The following is a 14,209-nucleotide window of genomic DNA, read 5'->3' on the forward strand; positions in this document are numbered from 1 at the left end:
TATCATATACAATCTCGTGATGCATCGGTTAGGTTCGACCTACTAGATTGTTGTTGATAATATAAATCTTGTTAAGCTGATAGGTTCATGCTAATGTTTTATCGGGGTGCTAGCCGATAAGTTATCTGGACGTTGCATCGGCTTGTAAGGATTGCATGTATATATAAGTTGGATTTAGCCGATCGCAACAAAGGTTTTACTGTTTAATCTAATCTTGTGGATTTTATGACATCAGACATCCAGCCGATGTATGCTTTAACCTTTGGATCAGTGCTTATTCTACTATATCATATTGTTAGCTGATTGGTTTCTACTGGATTATATTATCATCAGCCGATTGCCTTTATATCATTATCTACATTGGACATATAGCCGATCTCTCAAAACCCTATCGCTATCGGCTGGCATCGGCTATCAGCTGGAATTACTCCATCGGCTTGTTAGCCGATCGGCTATTTGATTTTCAATTTATATCTTGTCATTTACAGGGTCAAACTGGCTGGCACGCCCGCATCTCATCAACCTTTGGTCCTGCACTGGAGCTAAGCAGATCTCCCAGGCCAGTGTGTGTTTTTCGCGTCAACAAGTAGAGGTCGGGTTGCTCCTTTGTAGGAAGTACCAAGTCTACCAGTGGTGGCGGTGGCGGCAACAGTGACAAGAGGGCGAAAGAGAGATAAGGGCAACTACACACGTCGGTTGTGCTGGTAGTTGCCACTGTCCTCATCGTCGGCAGGTTGCAGTTGTCGCTTGCGGGGAGGACGGGGAATGCCAAATTGGCATGGAGGACAACAGGGAAGGCGATGATGAACGACGACGGCGAATGGGAAGGCCATGGCAAGAGATATGTAGGAGAGAGGGGGACGGGGAGAAATCCGTTGTGGGACCCACAAATGGTTAGCCAAAATAGCATGGGGCTAGTGCATAAGAGAGTTTGGCTAGTCGAATGGCTTATCCGTTCGATTGGTATGGCTGTTAAAGTTGATCTTAATTGACATATAAAATCGACCCGCCAGATTTTTGTGGGTGAGCTGAACCCGAATATCAGTGGAATATTACCTTTTGAGCCAACCCATCCCACCTAGTCATAACCAAAACCAAACATCTATAAAAATATAGGTTTGACCCAACCCGACCCCTTCAACCAAATACATGCAAACATATCTATGTAAAATTGTTAATAGTACTTTGGGCTCCGAAGAAATGAATGGTGTAACTATTTTTTTTTTTTACGAAAGAGTAACTAAAAAGTTATTAGTAATACATCGAACAAGAGACATGCTCTAAATTAACCTAGAAACTAAGGCTGTGTTTAGTTCAGCGTAAAGTTTGGATTTTAGTTGAAATTAGAAATGATATGACTGAAAAATTATGTGTGTGACAGGTTAATGTGATGGAAAATGACTGAAGTTTTGGATCTAAACACAACCTAATTTAAAACCTGCTAAAACTTGCGAGAAGCAAACAGAGTCCAAACCTGCCCCAACTGTCAGACTGTCAGTCCAACACCCCCATTCCCGCTCCTCCGGTGATCTCCCAGATCCACCACCGCGACGGCAGCGTCGGCGCCTACCGCGCAACGCAAGCAATGGCCGGCCGCGCCCGCCCGCAGCCGCAGCCGCAGCCGCACTCGCCGTCGGCCTCCACGCGGCGGCGCGAGCGGTGGCTGGTCGTCCTCGGCGTCGCCCTCCACGCCGTCTACATGCTCAGCATCTTCGACATCTACTTCAAGTCCCCCATCGTCCACGGCATGGCCCCCGAGCCGCCCCGCTTCTCCGCTCCCCCCGCCAAGCGCCTCGTCCTCCTCGTCGGTGCGTCCCCCCTCTACTCATCCCCGACGATTGTGACCCCCCGATTTGGTTGCGATGTTTGATTTTGGTGAGGATTTTTTGGTTGCGTGCGTGCAGCGGACGGGCTCAGGGCGGACAAGTTCTTCGAGCCGGACGAGCGGGGGAGGTACAGGGCGCCGTTTCTGCGCGGGGTGATCGAGGAGAAGGGCAGGTGGGGGGTCAGCCACGCGCGGCCGCCAACGGAGTCCAGGCCAGGCCACGTCGCCATCATCGCCGGCTTCTATGAAGACCCCAGTGCTGTCACCAAAGGTGTGCCATCCCATCTCAGCTCTAATTCTGGCCATTTCTTCATGTTCAATGCAAACTAGGATGTCAGTTGGTAAGAATTCAAATGTAGGGGTTATTACTAGCTTGTTCATGTCATAGCTGGTAGACACAGATATGGTGGTCCAAACTCCAAACTATTTAGGAAAACCATCAAACATGGTATCTTCGGTGCTAGCTAGACTGCTACAGTAAGTTCAGTAGGACTAGAATGCAATGCGGTGGCATGGTACTCAGAGAAGTTTCAGCTCTAGTTCTAGCGTGCCGCTACTGGTTATTTTTCATGTTTGATGCAACTAGGATGTCAGTCGGTAAGAATTCAAATATATGGGTTACTACCTAGTTCATATCATAAATGGTATACATAGATTATGGTGGTCCAAACCATAGAGGAAAAAACACCAAAGATGGTATCTGCAGTGCTAGCTAGACTGCTAGAGCAAGTTCAGTAGGACTAGAATGCAGTCCGGTGGCATGGTGCTCAGAGTAGCCGAAACCTTTAATTGGCTCTGATTTAGCGAATCCTTGTTAGTAGCTATGCTTCTTCTAGAAAAGTTAAATATAATTTGCTTATAGGTTAACTTCTATTTTGCAGTATTGTACTTAGCGGCTGATTTTCTTAGCCTTTTTCTGTGGTGTTCAGAGAAAAAGGCTAAGAAAATAATCATTCCCTTACCAGTTACATATTCATTTTTTCTTTGAATTTCTAAATATTCTGGTAAAGTTCAATTAAACTTGCTGTAACTGAACTTTACCATAATATTTACAACCATTCCCGCTGATACCTGTGGTCAGTGTACAACTATAGTATTAGTGCTACTAGTTTTCCGCTGACATGGCATGTCAAAACTCATGTACTGGTATTTGTTCAGTTGTAGAAACTGTGAGCATTGTTCTACCCATTGATATCCTAGGTTATCTTGTGCTGGCTGTGGCCTGTGGGCTACTTTACTTGAGATTTATTAAGGACCTATTTTGTGTTGAAAATTTGGGATACACGGTCCGTTCAGACATAATTTAGAAATTGATGATATGTTTTAAGAGAATCATGTTTTAATTCCATATCAAATGTCTGTAATGTTCACAAAATTTTCTTATTACTTTTTTGCAGGATGGAAGGCCAATCCTGTTGAGTTTGATTCTGTATTCAATCAAAGTAGACACATTATCTCGTTTGGCAGTCCAGATATTGTTCCCATATTCTGCAGCAGCCTACCTCACAGTACCTGGGGTACTTATCCCCATGAATATGAAGACTTTGCGACAGGTCAGATTTAATGCAGTACATTTAGGTTGCTGAATTATATATTTTTTTATTTCCATTCGGTTTTTGTGATTTCCAGAGAATCATCTTCTGTTTTTATTGACATAATTAGAAATTTTTTGTACCTACTCATTACTTGTAAGTTGTAACACACACCTTTTCGGAGTATTCCAATGACTCTAAAAGTTTATCGGCAGACTTAATGATGATAATGTGTAATAAATGGAAAAAGGGCTCTATAGCTCTTCTCTTAGTTTTGGTTAGAGTTTTTTTTTTAAAAAAAATGAAAACTCACAACTATTATTGATGAATCCAGCAAGCTTTTGTACAAGTCATGGGTCCAAACTTGTAAAAATTCACAAGAAGGGATTTACACGTCCACCAGAAAAATAACAAGGGATTTACCTGTCCACAAGAAAAATAAAAGTATTTTTACCAAACATCGCAGAGTATGAAGCATCAAGGCTCTACCTTTTGAATTTGGTTTGCTTTGGAACCTTGTGTTTACTTGTTCTGAGACCTTGATTGCAGATGCATCATTCCTGGATCATTGGTCATTTGACCAGTTTCAAGGTCTTCTCAACAGGTCTTTTGAGGATGCTAAATTGAGACAATTGCTCCTACAGGATAAATTGGTCATATTTCTGCACTTACTGGGTTGTGATACTAACGGCCATGCACATCGACCCTATTCAAACATCTATCTTAACAACGTTAAGGTTGTAGATCAAATAGCTGAAAGTATGTACAATCTCATGGAAAGCTACTTCAACGATAACCAGACTGCTTACGTGTTTACAGCGGATCATGGAATGAGTGACAAAGGTACGCATACTCACAATGGTTTCATCAATTAATTTCAATGACCCAGCCTTATATGGTTTGACAATTCATGACATGAGATCTAAATACTTTCTAATGCACTTATTTTTGTTGAACTTTCCCTGAGACAGCCTCATCAGAATGGTGACTGTCTTTTACCTGCTACTAATAGCAATGCCTTATTCTTTTCATATTAGGTTACACCATGTTATACATTATTTATGATGTCAATATAACTCAAAGTTCTACTGATAGGAAGCCATGGAGATGGACACCCATCAAACACTGATACTCCTCTTGTAGCGTGGGGGGCTGGAATTAGAAGCCCAAAGTTCTTGGCCTATACAGACAAACCTGATGATGGCTTTCGGTTTGTTGATGACCACAAACATGATATGCCCACACCACAGGATTGGGCCCTCGAAGGATTTGAAAGAGTGGATGTTAACCAGGCTGATATATCTCCTCTAATGGTTTAAAATTTTCCCTAGGCAAACATATTATCATTTTTCCTTCAGCATAATTGCTTTTATCCTCAATTGTTTACAAAAACTGCAGGCTACACTTGTGGGTCTGCCATGCCCGCTGAATTCTGTTGGAAGCTTACCTACGCATTATTTGAAATTAAGCAAGGTCAGATAATAAACACTGAAATATTATGAAAAAAAATATGTTTATGCTTCCGTTGTTTTCTGCTCTTTTGGATTTTCTGTTTATTTCCCCATTATTTCTGTTCAGGCTGACGAAGTTGAAGCGGTTCTAGCCAACACAAAGCAAATTCTTAATCAGTTTCTTCGAAAGTCACGTATCCTTTCAGAACATGATTTAAATTTTGCTTACTCCAATTGTCTAAGGTCCTTGGATATTCTTTTCTTGATGGTCTCCTGCTGTCCTGCTGAAGTGAGTTATTGATGAGACTATATAATTATTAATCTGCTGTTGAAGCCCACAGTTTACTAGCTGTGAGCCTGTGAATATCATGTCAATTACTTTCTATATTTTTATGCAACATTATACTGCCTCCGAAATGGATATGGTGGATCATATTCATACTCGTGAACATGTTTTCCCTAACCTGTCTCAGAGATGAAACAATCAAGTTCACTCTACTTCAAGCCTTTTAAGCCACTGGCAAACTATTCTTTAGTCCTTGATCAAATTGAAGATCTTATATCTGCAAAGGACTATGAAAATGCCATGAAGCATTCTGAAGAACTCCGAAGTATGGCTCTTGCTGGTCTCCATTATTTTCAAACATATGACTGGTTCATGTTGATGACAACAATTACCCTTGGATATATTGGATGGATGGTGAACCTCATTCTACATGTGCTACAGTCTTATACATCATTTCCTGCTAATCTTCAAAAAAGGACTCAAGTGTATGCTAAGAACACCTCTGTGAAAGTAAGATAGCCAACCTACCTGACCTTCAGTTCTTCACTTAATGAGTTTATGTCTAAAATTGATGTGTTATGCATGTATTTTTATGTTGCTATCTTTTCCAGATTACTCAATCTGGAGTGTAGTCAACATTTTTTTTCCAACTTCAGTATGTTTGTTTCTATCCATTTTTCCAAGAACCTTTTCTTTAAAAAATATATCAGAATTTAGGTTCTGTTAAACTTCTTATTGTATTTAAGAGGTTTGCTGCTGTCTAGAGCTACAGGCATTTGGTAGAACTCTGTGCACAGTATAGGCTTGATACTAGTTCATTGTTGTGAACTGTTCAAAGTTGCTGTTCGATATTGCAGAATTTTATTGGTGTGTGTTTCTTATTAATCCTGATGTGTTTTTCTTACACTATTTTGGTCTATCTCATCTCTCCTGGTTGCAGGTATACATAGTTGGATGCTTCATTATGGGTTTTTCATCCATTATACTACTTTTAGAGAAATCTCCACTTCTTTATCATGCTTATTTATTTATGACAATATTCCTTTGGACAAGAATTGTTCAAAATTTTGAATTCATCAAGGCAGTATGGAGAGAATTATCTAATATGCCATTCAAGTACACCATGAATCTTCTGAACATTTCAGTCATTGCGCTGTTCATATTGGAGTTTCTGGTATGTACCTTTTGTTATTGGCACCCGAAGCGTTTGAGGACTACCTAGATTTGGCATGAATTTCGATGCTTTCTGTGCAGGTTATGAGCTTCTTTGATAGGAAGCTTTATACTTGGTGCTTTTTGATCCTTGGGATACTTGCTTCATCTTGTGTTGCAATATTTATACAAGCTAGCTCTGCACTTGCAGTCTATGTGTGGCTTTCATGCTGGTTCCTATCTTTATTCACATTGATGCCAGCTGAAATTCCAGAAAACAACAACTTGGTGTATGCTTCTTTGGCCGACAACCCCCCACCCCCTTCCTTTTTTTTTTCCATTTTGTCAATATTAGTTGCGTGTTCATTCTGTCATATAAAATTCTCTTTTCTAGAGTTAATGCAGCTGGTAGCCCTTATTTTTTTTATAATTATTACGAGCGTTTGGTTGAAACTTTGGTCTGATGAATTTTTATATGCAGAATTTTTAGTGGGGCCTTGATAATACTGACTGCAATGGCATCGAGATGGATGGCCACAAATAATAACAACTTTTGGCTATATCTTACTCGAGCAAATAAACGGGATCCTCAATTCTCTAAGCTATTTTTTGTTCAGGTGAAAAATGCAGGCAATTCTTTCTTGATGTTGGTATTTGTTTTGTGGAAGTAATATTTTGGAACAATGTTGACTGCTGTTACAATGCTTTAGGTTGTATTTGTTGCGATATCTTCTATAATGGTGTGGATATCGACCTCGCACCGGTCTCAGAACAAACAGCTGCACCCATTGCACCAGATGATCAACTGGTTAATAGCTGGTAAGTGATGATCAACTGCACCCTCTCATCTCTGCTGCTAATTTCTCCAATGTTTCCCTGGTTGACTTGTCCATGTCCCTTTTCAGTTTTTCAGGGCCATATCTGATATGTTAACTTACAAGTGAAAATGGCTCTTTAACAGATAATCTTCTCTAGTAGTTCAATTTCCTAACATGCGTGCACATTGCGCCAAGCTTGAATATGGTTTGTTCAGAGCATTGACAACTATAAATATTCCCTCAGATTACATAGCATTGTTGTAACAGAAGTACCTCTGATTCCAAACTAAGCCGTTCTAGATTTATCAATTCTTTCCCAAATATAAGACATCCAAGAACCTCAAGGCAGTTTTCACTCCTTTTTTTCCCCTTCTTTGCCCTAGCTAAATAATCGTTATTATTCTCATCAATAAACGATACACCTTTTCCAATGTGGTATAAATGGAAGGCAACAGTCATTTAATTTCTTAATCTTATGCACATGTCTTGGAATTAAAAGGGAGCGCAAACTTATTTATGCATCAACGATCCATTTAATCAGGATAATTATATCACAGAATTGAGAACTTCCCCAGACGATGTTCAGTAACCACCTTCTTTCAGGGTAACAGCAGGGGAGAGTCATACCAATATACACGGTACACAGAAAGAAGCAAAACTTAATTTATCCCAACCTATTGGAAGTTGCCGTGACCTTAGTCAGAGTCATTTTATCTTCTAAAAAGTATATATCAGTTAACAAAGATTTTTTCATCTAAATAAAGTTATCTGGCAGCTTAAATATGAATTGATTTGTCTGAAATCACAGGCCAACTTTACTCTTTAGTTAATGTTATGGCCTGGTCTATTGCTCTTGCTAAAATTCTAAGAGTTTTGGTTGTACTGATTTTGTGCTTTAACTGATTATGTTTTGACAGGTTTTGCTATGGTGCTACCACTTTTTTCACCATCAAGTGTTCTATCTCGCCTTACATCTATCTTCTTGGGATTTGCTCCTCCATTTCTATTGCTCTCTATTGGGTATGCTGTTAACTTCTCTTATAGTGTCCACATATATCAAGTTCTGGTTGCCGTAATGTTCATATATTCATATATCATCAAATCTTGACATCTGCAGCTATGAAGCGGTTTTCTATAGTGCTTTTGCAATGGTACTTATGGGATGGATATTTGTGGAATCTGCCAACTTGTATTGCTCAGAACAAAATGGTTCTGCACGCCGTAGTAGCATTGTGGAGGGCTCAATTTTCGGCTATGATGAAAGATGCTTACAACTATCTGATCTACGAATCCCTCTGTTATTTGTAAGATGACATTCTCTTTCCCTTGTTATATTGTGGGTTGCTATGATTTATGTAAAATACTCAATACATTCTGTATCTTACCGCCTTTGCAGACGATCTTATTTAATGTTGCGTTCTTTGGAACTGGGAATTTTGCGAGTATTGCAAGCTTTGAAATTTCATCTGTGTACCGGTTCATTACAATATTTAGTGTAAGTGTTTGTGTCTTATGATTTCCTCTTTCTCTATAATATTAGGTTTTCTTTTCTATTATTCTATTACTGATCGTCTTTCATCCTCTTTCCTTGGCAGCCGTTCCTGATGGCAGCACTTCTTATCTTCAAATTGTTCATTCCATTTATGCTTGTCATGTAAGTTTTCTCAGTGTTTACTATGATATTGGACCATCCTGCGGTGCAGTGGCGGAGGCAAGATTTTTGTCATGGGTGTACAAAACCGATTAAATACTCCATAAAAACATGAATTTTTTTTAGCAAAAAATATGAAAAAGTAGTTCTACATGTGATATGATGAGCTGAAAATTGTTGTTTCTAGTGAAAAGACAGGTATTTAGCCAAAATTATATTATGTATACCCAACAAAAATATCATAGTTTTGACTTGAAGTAAAGGAACTTGGGTGTACATCTGTACACTCATGACCCTATACAGCCTCCGGCCCTGTTGCGGTGAATGGCTGATAAAATAAGTTGATACGTTGAACATATTTTGTACTTCTGTACATCCGCTTCACAAAATATAACGTTGAATCATTTTTTGTTGCAAAATAGGTGATGTTTTAAGATTCAAAAATAAGAAAAGAATACATACTTTTAGCGAAACTAAAAAATGTATCCACACTCTACGTTTGTTTGTTTTGTGCGCGATAAGCTATCTGAAGAACAATATTTAGAGTTTGGAGAAGATTAATTGTTGTAGCGACAACATATATATTTGCCTTTATTCCTTCATCATGCTTTTGTTCCGCAGTTCATAATATACCGTGTTTGATTTTACCTTCGTTTTGATATCCTAATGGGATTTAATATAAGATGCGTAATCTTCAAATTAGTTATTAGTGGACTGTTTAAGATTGTTTTAGAGTTCCTTTTTATTCCTTACTCTGAACTCTGAAGCATAATAGTAAAGGAAAACATAAACAAAGATGAGCCACCAGATTAGATGCAATTTGTGATTAAGCTGATTCATATGTTGCGACTTATTGCAGATGTACATTTAGTGCCATAACCAAGGTTGTACGTATACCACGGCTGGGCTGTTATTTCCTTGTAATACTGCTGTCTGATGTAATGACGATTCATTTCTTTTTCCTGGTATGTGTTCTTTTCCCCTGTGTACTTTGAATTATCCTTTATAGTACTTTGTGCTGTAGCTCTTGCTTGTACAGAAAATTGTAAGCCAAATGTTCTTCATTTTACCCACAGGTTCGAAATACGGGGAGTTGGATGGAAATTGGCAATAGCATCAGCCATTTCGGAATCGTGAGTGCCCAAGTAGTTTTTGTGTTGCTGCTTTTCGCCCTCACAAATATATTCACAAAAGATATTGAGGTCTCATCTCGGCAACTAAGCTCAAGGAAAGTTATGTAATTGTTCCATTTGTTTGGAGATCGACATTATACTTTCAGTTTTGTTAGAGTTTAACTTTTGGGCGTGGTTTCGATTTTTCTGCCCAAGTTTTGTAACTTAGCTAGTAGATGGTGAACTTTGTATTAGATGGTTCCAGTTATCATCTTCTTTACATGTAAGAGCATTAGGAGCATAGAAAATTTTCTCGTCGAGAATTTAGTTCAGGTTTGTCTTCATGGGCTCACGGCTACCGTAGTCGTCAACACGCATTTTTTTCCTCCGATATATTTCACGGCTCGCTCAGTTTGTAAACATGCAGTAGTGTAGTGTTGGGGAGGCGAGCAGAGATTGGCCTCCTGCATTGATTCAAGATTTCCAAATGGTAATTGCTGTAACTTGAGTGATTTCTAAGCAAGATTAGCACTACCGGTTTTGTATGTAAATGTTGTTGTTTTGTGATTTCTTGCTCTGCTATCGCTCGACAAATAAAATGAGTAGTTACTACTGATCGCATGTTTGTAACTTGGCGTAATCCTTCACGGCGAGCTATGCTTTTGCCCCCACGAGACCACGACCAGTGGAAGCATCACTGCCTCACTGGCTCACTGCATCAGTTGATCGCCTCCGTGCGGTCCGCCCGTTCGTTATCCGAATCCACCCAAACATCCCGCGTTATCCAGCCACGCCCCCCTCCCGCCCCGCCACGTCACCACCCACCGCCACGTGGCTCCTCTCCACTGGCTGAGCGGCGCCCACGCGGGATAAGGCATTTCTCCCTCCCCGAAATCCTCACCTTAATAACCAAGCATACACACCCCCGCGCCGCCAAAAGCCGCCACCACCCAGCTCACCGCATCACACGCAGCAGCGGAAGAAGCAGCAGCAGCAGCAGCAGCAGCAATGGCGTCGCTCACCATGATGGCGTCCCTCTCCGCCGTGGCGCCGGGGCGCGCGGCGGCGGCGGCGCCGCGGCGCGGCTCGCTGGCGGTGGCGAGGGCGGCCGCCGGCAGGGCCGAGTGCCAGCACGAGGCGCACCACTGCGGCGAGGGGTGCGGGTGCAGGGGCGGCGCCGGCGCCGAGGGCCGCCGCGCCGTGATGTTCGCGGCCGCGGCCGTCGCGCTGTCGGCGATCGGTGCCGGCGCCAGCGGCGCCAGCGCCGCGTTCGCCGAGTCGGACGTGAAGCGCGGGACGCCCGAGGCGAAGAAGAAGTACGCGCAGATCTGCGTCACCATGCCCACCGCCAAGGTCTGCCACAACTGAGCTGTGGTTAGAGGGAAGAGGGGCTATGGATGCAGTAAATACATGTACGGTTTTTTAATCTCCTGTCTATTAAAAATTCGAGCTCTGATTAGACTGTCGCCATGGATGGCATCGAAATCAAGTTGTTGTAATATGATGATCATTGCGAATTCGAGGTGAAACCGTACGTTCTCTTGTTTCGTTCGTTGCGTTGGCGTTGCACATGCATTCACGCATGTATCGTAGGACATGCATTGGCTGACGCATTCACGCATAAATCGCAGTAAAAACAGACATTGTTTGTCACATTTATGCCTTGAAATAAGTCTATTTTACCTCCCTCATCTCTTGCCCCCTGTTTGAATTGTCTCCCTCAATTGCAAAACCGGATATAACGTTTCCCCCATCTTACAAAACTAGTTGAATTGTCTCCCTCAATTACAAATCCGGATATAACGTTTCCCCCATTTTACAAAACTTGTGTAAATTAACCCTTTAGGTAATTTGGAAAGTAGTTTTTCTGACGTGTCGAACCCACATGTCATAGACTCTCCTCTTCCCTCTCTCTCTCTTCCTCTCTCTTCTCTTTTTATCTCTCTCGTCGGCCACCGGTGGAAGGAGGACGCGGGAGCTCGGGGAGGCCGTGGTGGTGGCATCCCAGCTCCGTCCTCGTTCTCTGAGACGGGGGACTCGACAAGGTCGTGGCGGAGCAGGAGCTCGTGGAAGCTGCGGTGGCAAGAGAGGACGCACGAGCTCAAGGAAGGGGGAGCGGATCATCGATCGCGAGGTCGCGGCCGCCGCAGACGAACCCCGTGTTCGCGGCGTCGGCGCCGCTGCTCGCGTCGACCACGCCGAGCTCACACTACCGTAGCGTCGCCTCCTGTGCGAGCGGCTCGTGCACGTGAAGCGTCGCGCCGAAGCAGACGGCGCCGACGCCGTCTCCGCCGCCGGAGTCCATGACGACCCCGTCGCTCTTGTTCGCGTCTCGCTCGACCAATGCGACGCACGCGCGCTGGGCTGCTCCTCGATGCGCTCCGCCTCAATCGAAAGGGGTCACGAACCTTGCGATCCTAGCTGCGGCCAATCGAAAGGGTGCGACGAGAAATCCCGGTGACTCCTCTCGCATGGTCTCGATTACGACGAACTGCGGATTATTGGCGAGCAAAGAACTGAACCCATGGCAACAAATTTGGTCAAGCCAAACGAGAAAAATCTTTTGCTGCTAATGGGCAGGGGCGGATCCAGAACAAGATTTAAGGGGGACTCATCTCCTTCTTCCTTCTTCAGTCCCCCTACTCTTCATTTTCTTCCTATTTTTTCCCTTTCATCTCCACTTCTATCAATGGTGATCCAGCGGGGTAGGGGGGACTCGAGTCCCCCTAGCACCCACGCTGAATCCTCCCCTGCTAATGCGGTAAGATTCCTTTCGAGAGAATCCACTCAGCACCACTGAGTTTTTGTTCTTGGCGAGAGCGAGAAGGGGGAAGGGACACAAAATATTAGAATGACTGCCATGTGGAGTTGTTAATTTTTATTTTTTTCTCACGGACAGGTATGGGTCCCATGAGCACCACTTAGGATAAAACCATTTCTGAAATCACCGAAAGAGACGATTTACACCAGATTTTAAAGATGAGAAAATATTATATCCGATTTTACAGTTGAGGGGGCCATTCAACCTGGGCAAGAAGTAAGGGATGTCAAATAGACTTATTTCTTATGCCTAACAGGGCCTCAAGGAGCCCATCGATCAAGCTCTAAGCCTTGTTTGTATTACATAACATATATCTCTTCTAGATTCTACTCGAAATGAATACGTACTCCCTCCGTTTCTAAAAAACAAACCTAATACGAGATGTACATCTAGTACTATAAATCTAGATAGATTTATAGTATTAGAATGTATATCATATTTTATACTAGATTTTCTTTTATACGACGGAGAGAGTACAAGTTACACACTTGACCATTGTTTGGTTGAGGCCTTGAGAGACCATGGCAACATTTGCCAATCTTGTGGCCACCAACTTTGTTGCTACTCCCTCCACGTACAAATATATATACAACACTATTGACATGGTCTTTAATATACTACTTTAACAAATAATATCTATAAAATAAATTATTTTAAGAATAAAGAGTTACATATTTAATAGTAAAAATATTCTTACGAAATTAATCTATGTTTCCTTTTTTTTCACCGATAGTAAAACTTGAAAAATGTTTAACTCTACACTGTTCCAAAAGTCCTTATAACTAGACATAGGGAGGGAACGTTCGATAAAAAACAAATCTAGGGCCGGATGTGACATATTCTAGTACAATGAATCTAGACAGATGTATATCTAGATTCGTAGTACTAGTATGTGTCACATCCAGTATTATGTTGTTTTTTATGGGACAGAGTGAGTATGCAATATGCCCAATTGAACATCGCTATCCTAGTTTAGGCTTTAATGAGATTTATTGTAGAGGGCTAAATAGTTCCACTTTCTCTGTCCGAAAAGTATGCTACTAGAAGGGAAATGCTACAAGATGTACGGTATCCGGTTAAGACTAGATGATACCTCAGAGGCATCGCCTAATACCTGATAGATGTCAGCTGATACCCCGTTCGAACGGGATGGTACCTCTGAGGTATTGTCTGGTACCTAATAGGTATCGGATGATACCCAGGTATAGAAGATACCTCTGAGGTATCATCCCGTCTGAACGTAATACCATTATGTACTAGAATTGAACTCGATCAAACACCAAACAACTCTCAATGACAAATCATCAATTTTTCCCCCAATCTATCTCACTACCTTCGGAGTTCAGACACATAAATTTTCTGAATTTTCATGTAAATCAGTTCAATCTTCACACAACAAAAAATCATACATTTAAAAGGATGCATGACCACTATACTACCCGTATCAGTATGGCATGCACATCCAAACAAACGGGCCCTAGCATCCACATACGTTAGCCTAATTAACGGCCTAACAGTACGACACGTTTGACCTGTTGAACGATTAGTTTACTACGACTGT

The 14,209-nt window shown here is 41.9% G+C and overlaps 2 protein-coding genes across 3 annotated transcripts; both read left to right on the top strand.

The window, feature by feature from the left end:
• Positions 1–1,459: 1,459 nt before the first annotated feature.
• LOC4329782 (uncharacterized) lies at positions 1,460–10,394 on the top strand. Of its 2 annotated transcripts, XM_015767071.3 has the most exons (18): positions 1,460–1,808; positions 1,905–2,096; positions 3,223–3,378; positions 3,907–4,200; positions 4,453–4,670; positions 4,756–4,830; positions 4,936–5,002; positions 5,282–5,604; positions 6,035–6,268; positions 6,349–6,536; positions 6,728–6,863; positions 6,957–7,065; positions 7,982–8,084; positions 8,182–8,368; positions 8,461–8,559; positions 8,660–8,718; positions 9,575–9,680; positions 9,792–10,394. In XM_015767071.3, exons 1-18 carry the CDS (start codon positions 1,586–1,588, stop codon positions 9,954–9,956), a joined length of 2,934 nt encoding a protein of 977 aa, XP_015622557.1. In that variant the 5' UTR covers positions 1,460–1,585; the 3' UTR covers positions 9,957–10,394. The 2 variants fall into 2 exon arrangements, with proteins under 2 accessions (XP_015622557.1, XP_066163371.1); XM_066307274.1 differs by lacking the exon at positions 1,460–1,808 and having other exon boundaries at positions 1,928–2,096; positions 4,002–4,200.
• Positions 10,395–10,762: 368 nt separating this feature from the next.
• On the top strand, positions 10,763–11,375 carry LOC4329783 (photosystem II 5 kDa protein, chloroplastic). The gene has a single exon (XM_015768377.3). It carries the CDS (start codon positions 10,836–10,838, stop codon positions 11,193–11,195), a length of 360 nt encoding a protein of 119 aa, XP_015623863.1. The 5' UTR covers positions 10,763–10,835; the 3' UTR covers positions 11,196–11,375.
• The last annotated feature ends 2,834 nt before the right edge of the window (positions 11,376–14,209 follow it).

The sequence above is a fragment of the Oryza sativa genome, chromosome 2, assembly GCF_034140825.1.
Source record: "Oryza sativa Japonica Group chromosome 2, ASM3414082v1".
Lineage (NCBI taxonomy): Eukaryota > Viridiplantae > Streptophyta > Magnoliopsida > Poales > Poaceae > Oryza > Oryza sativa.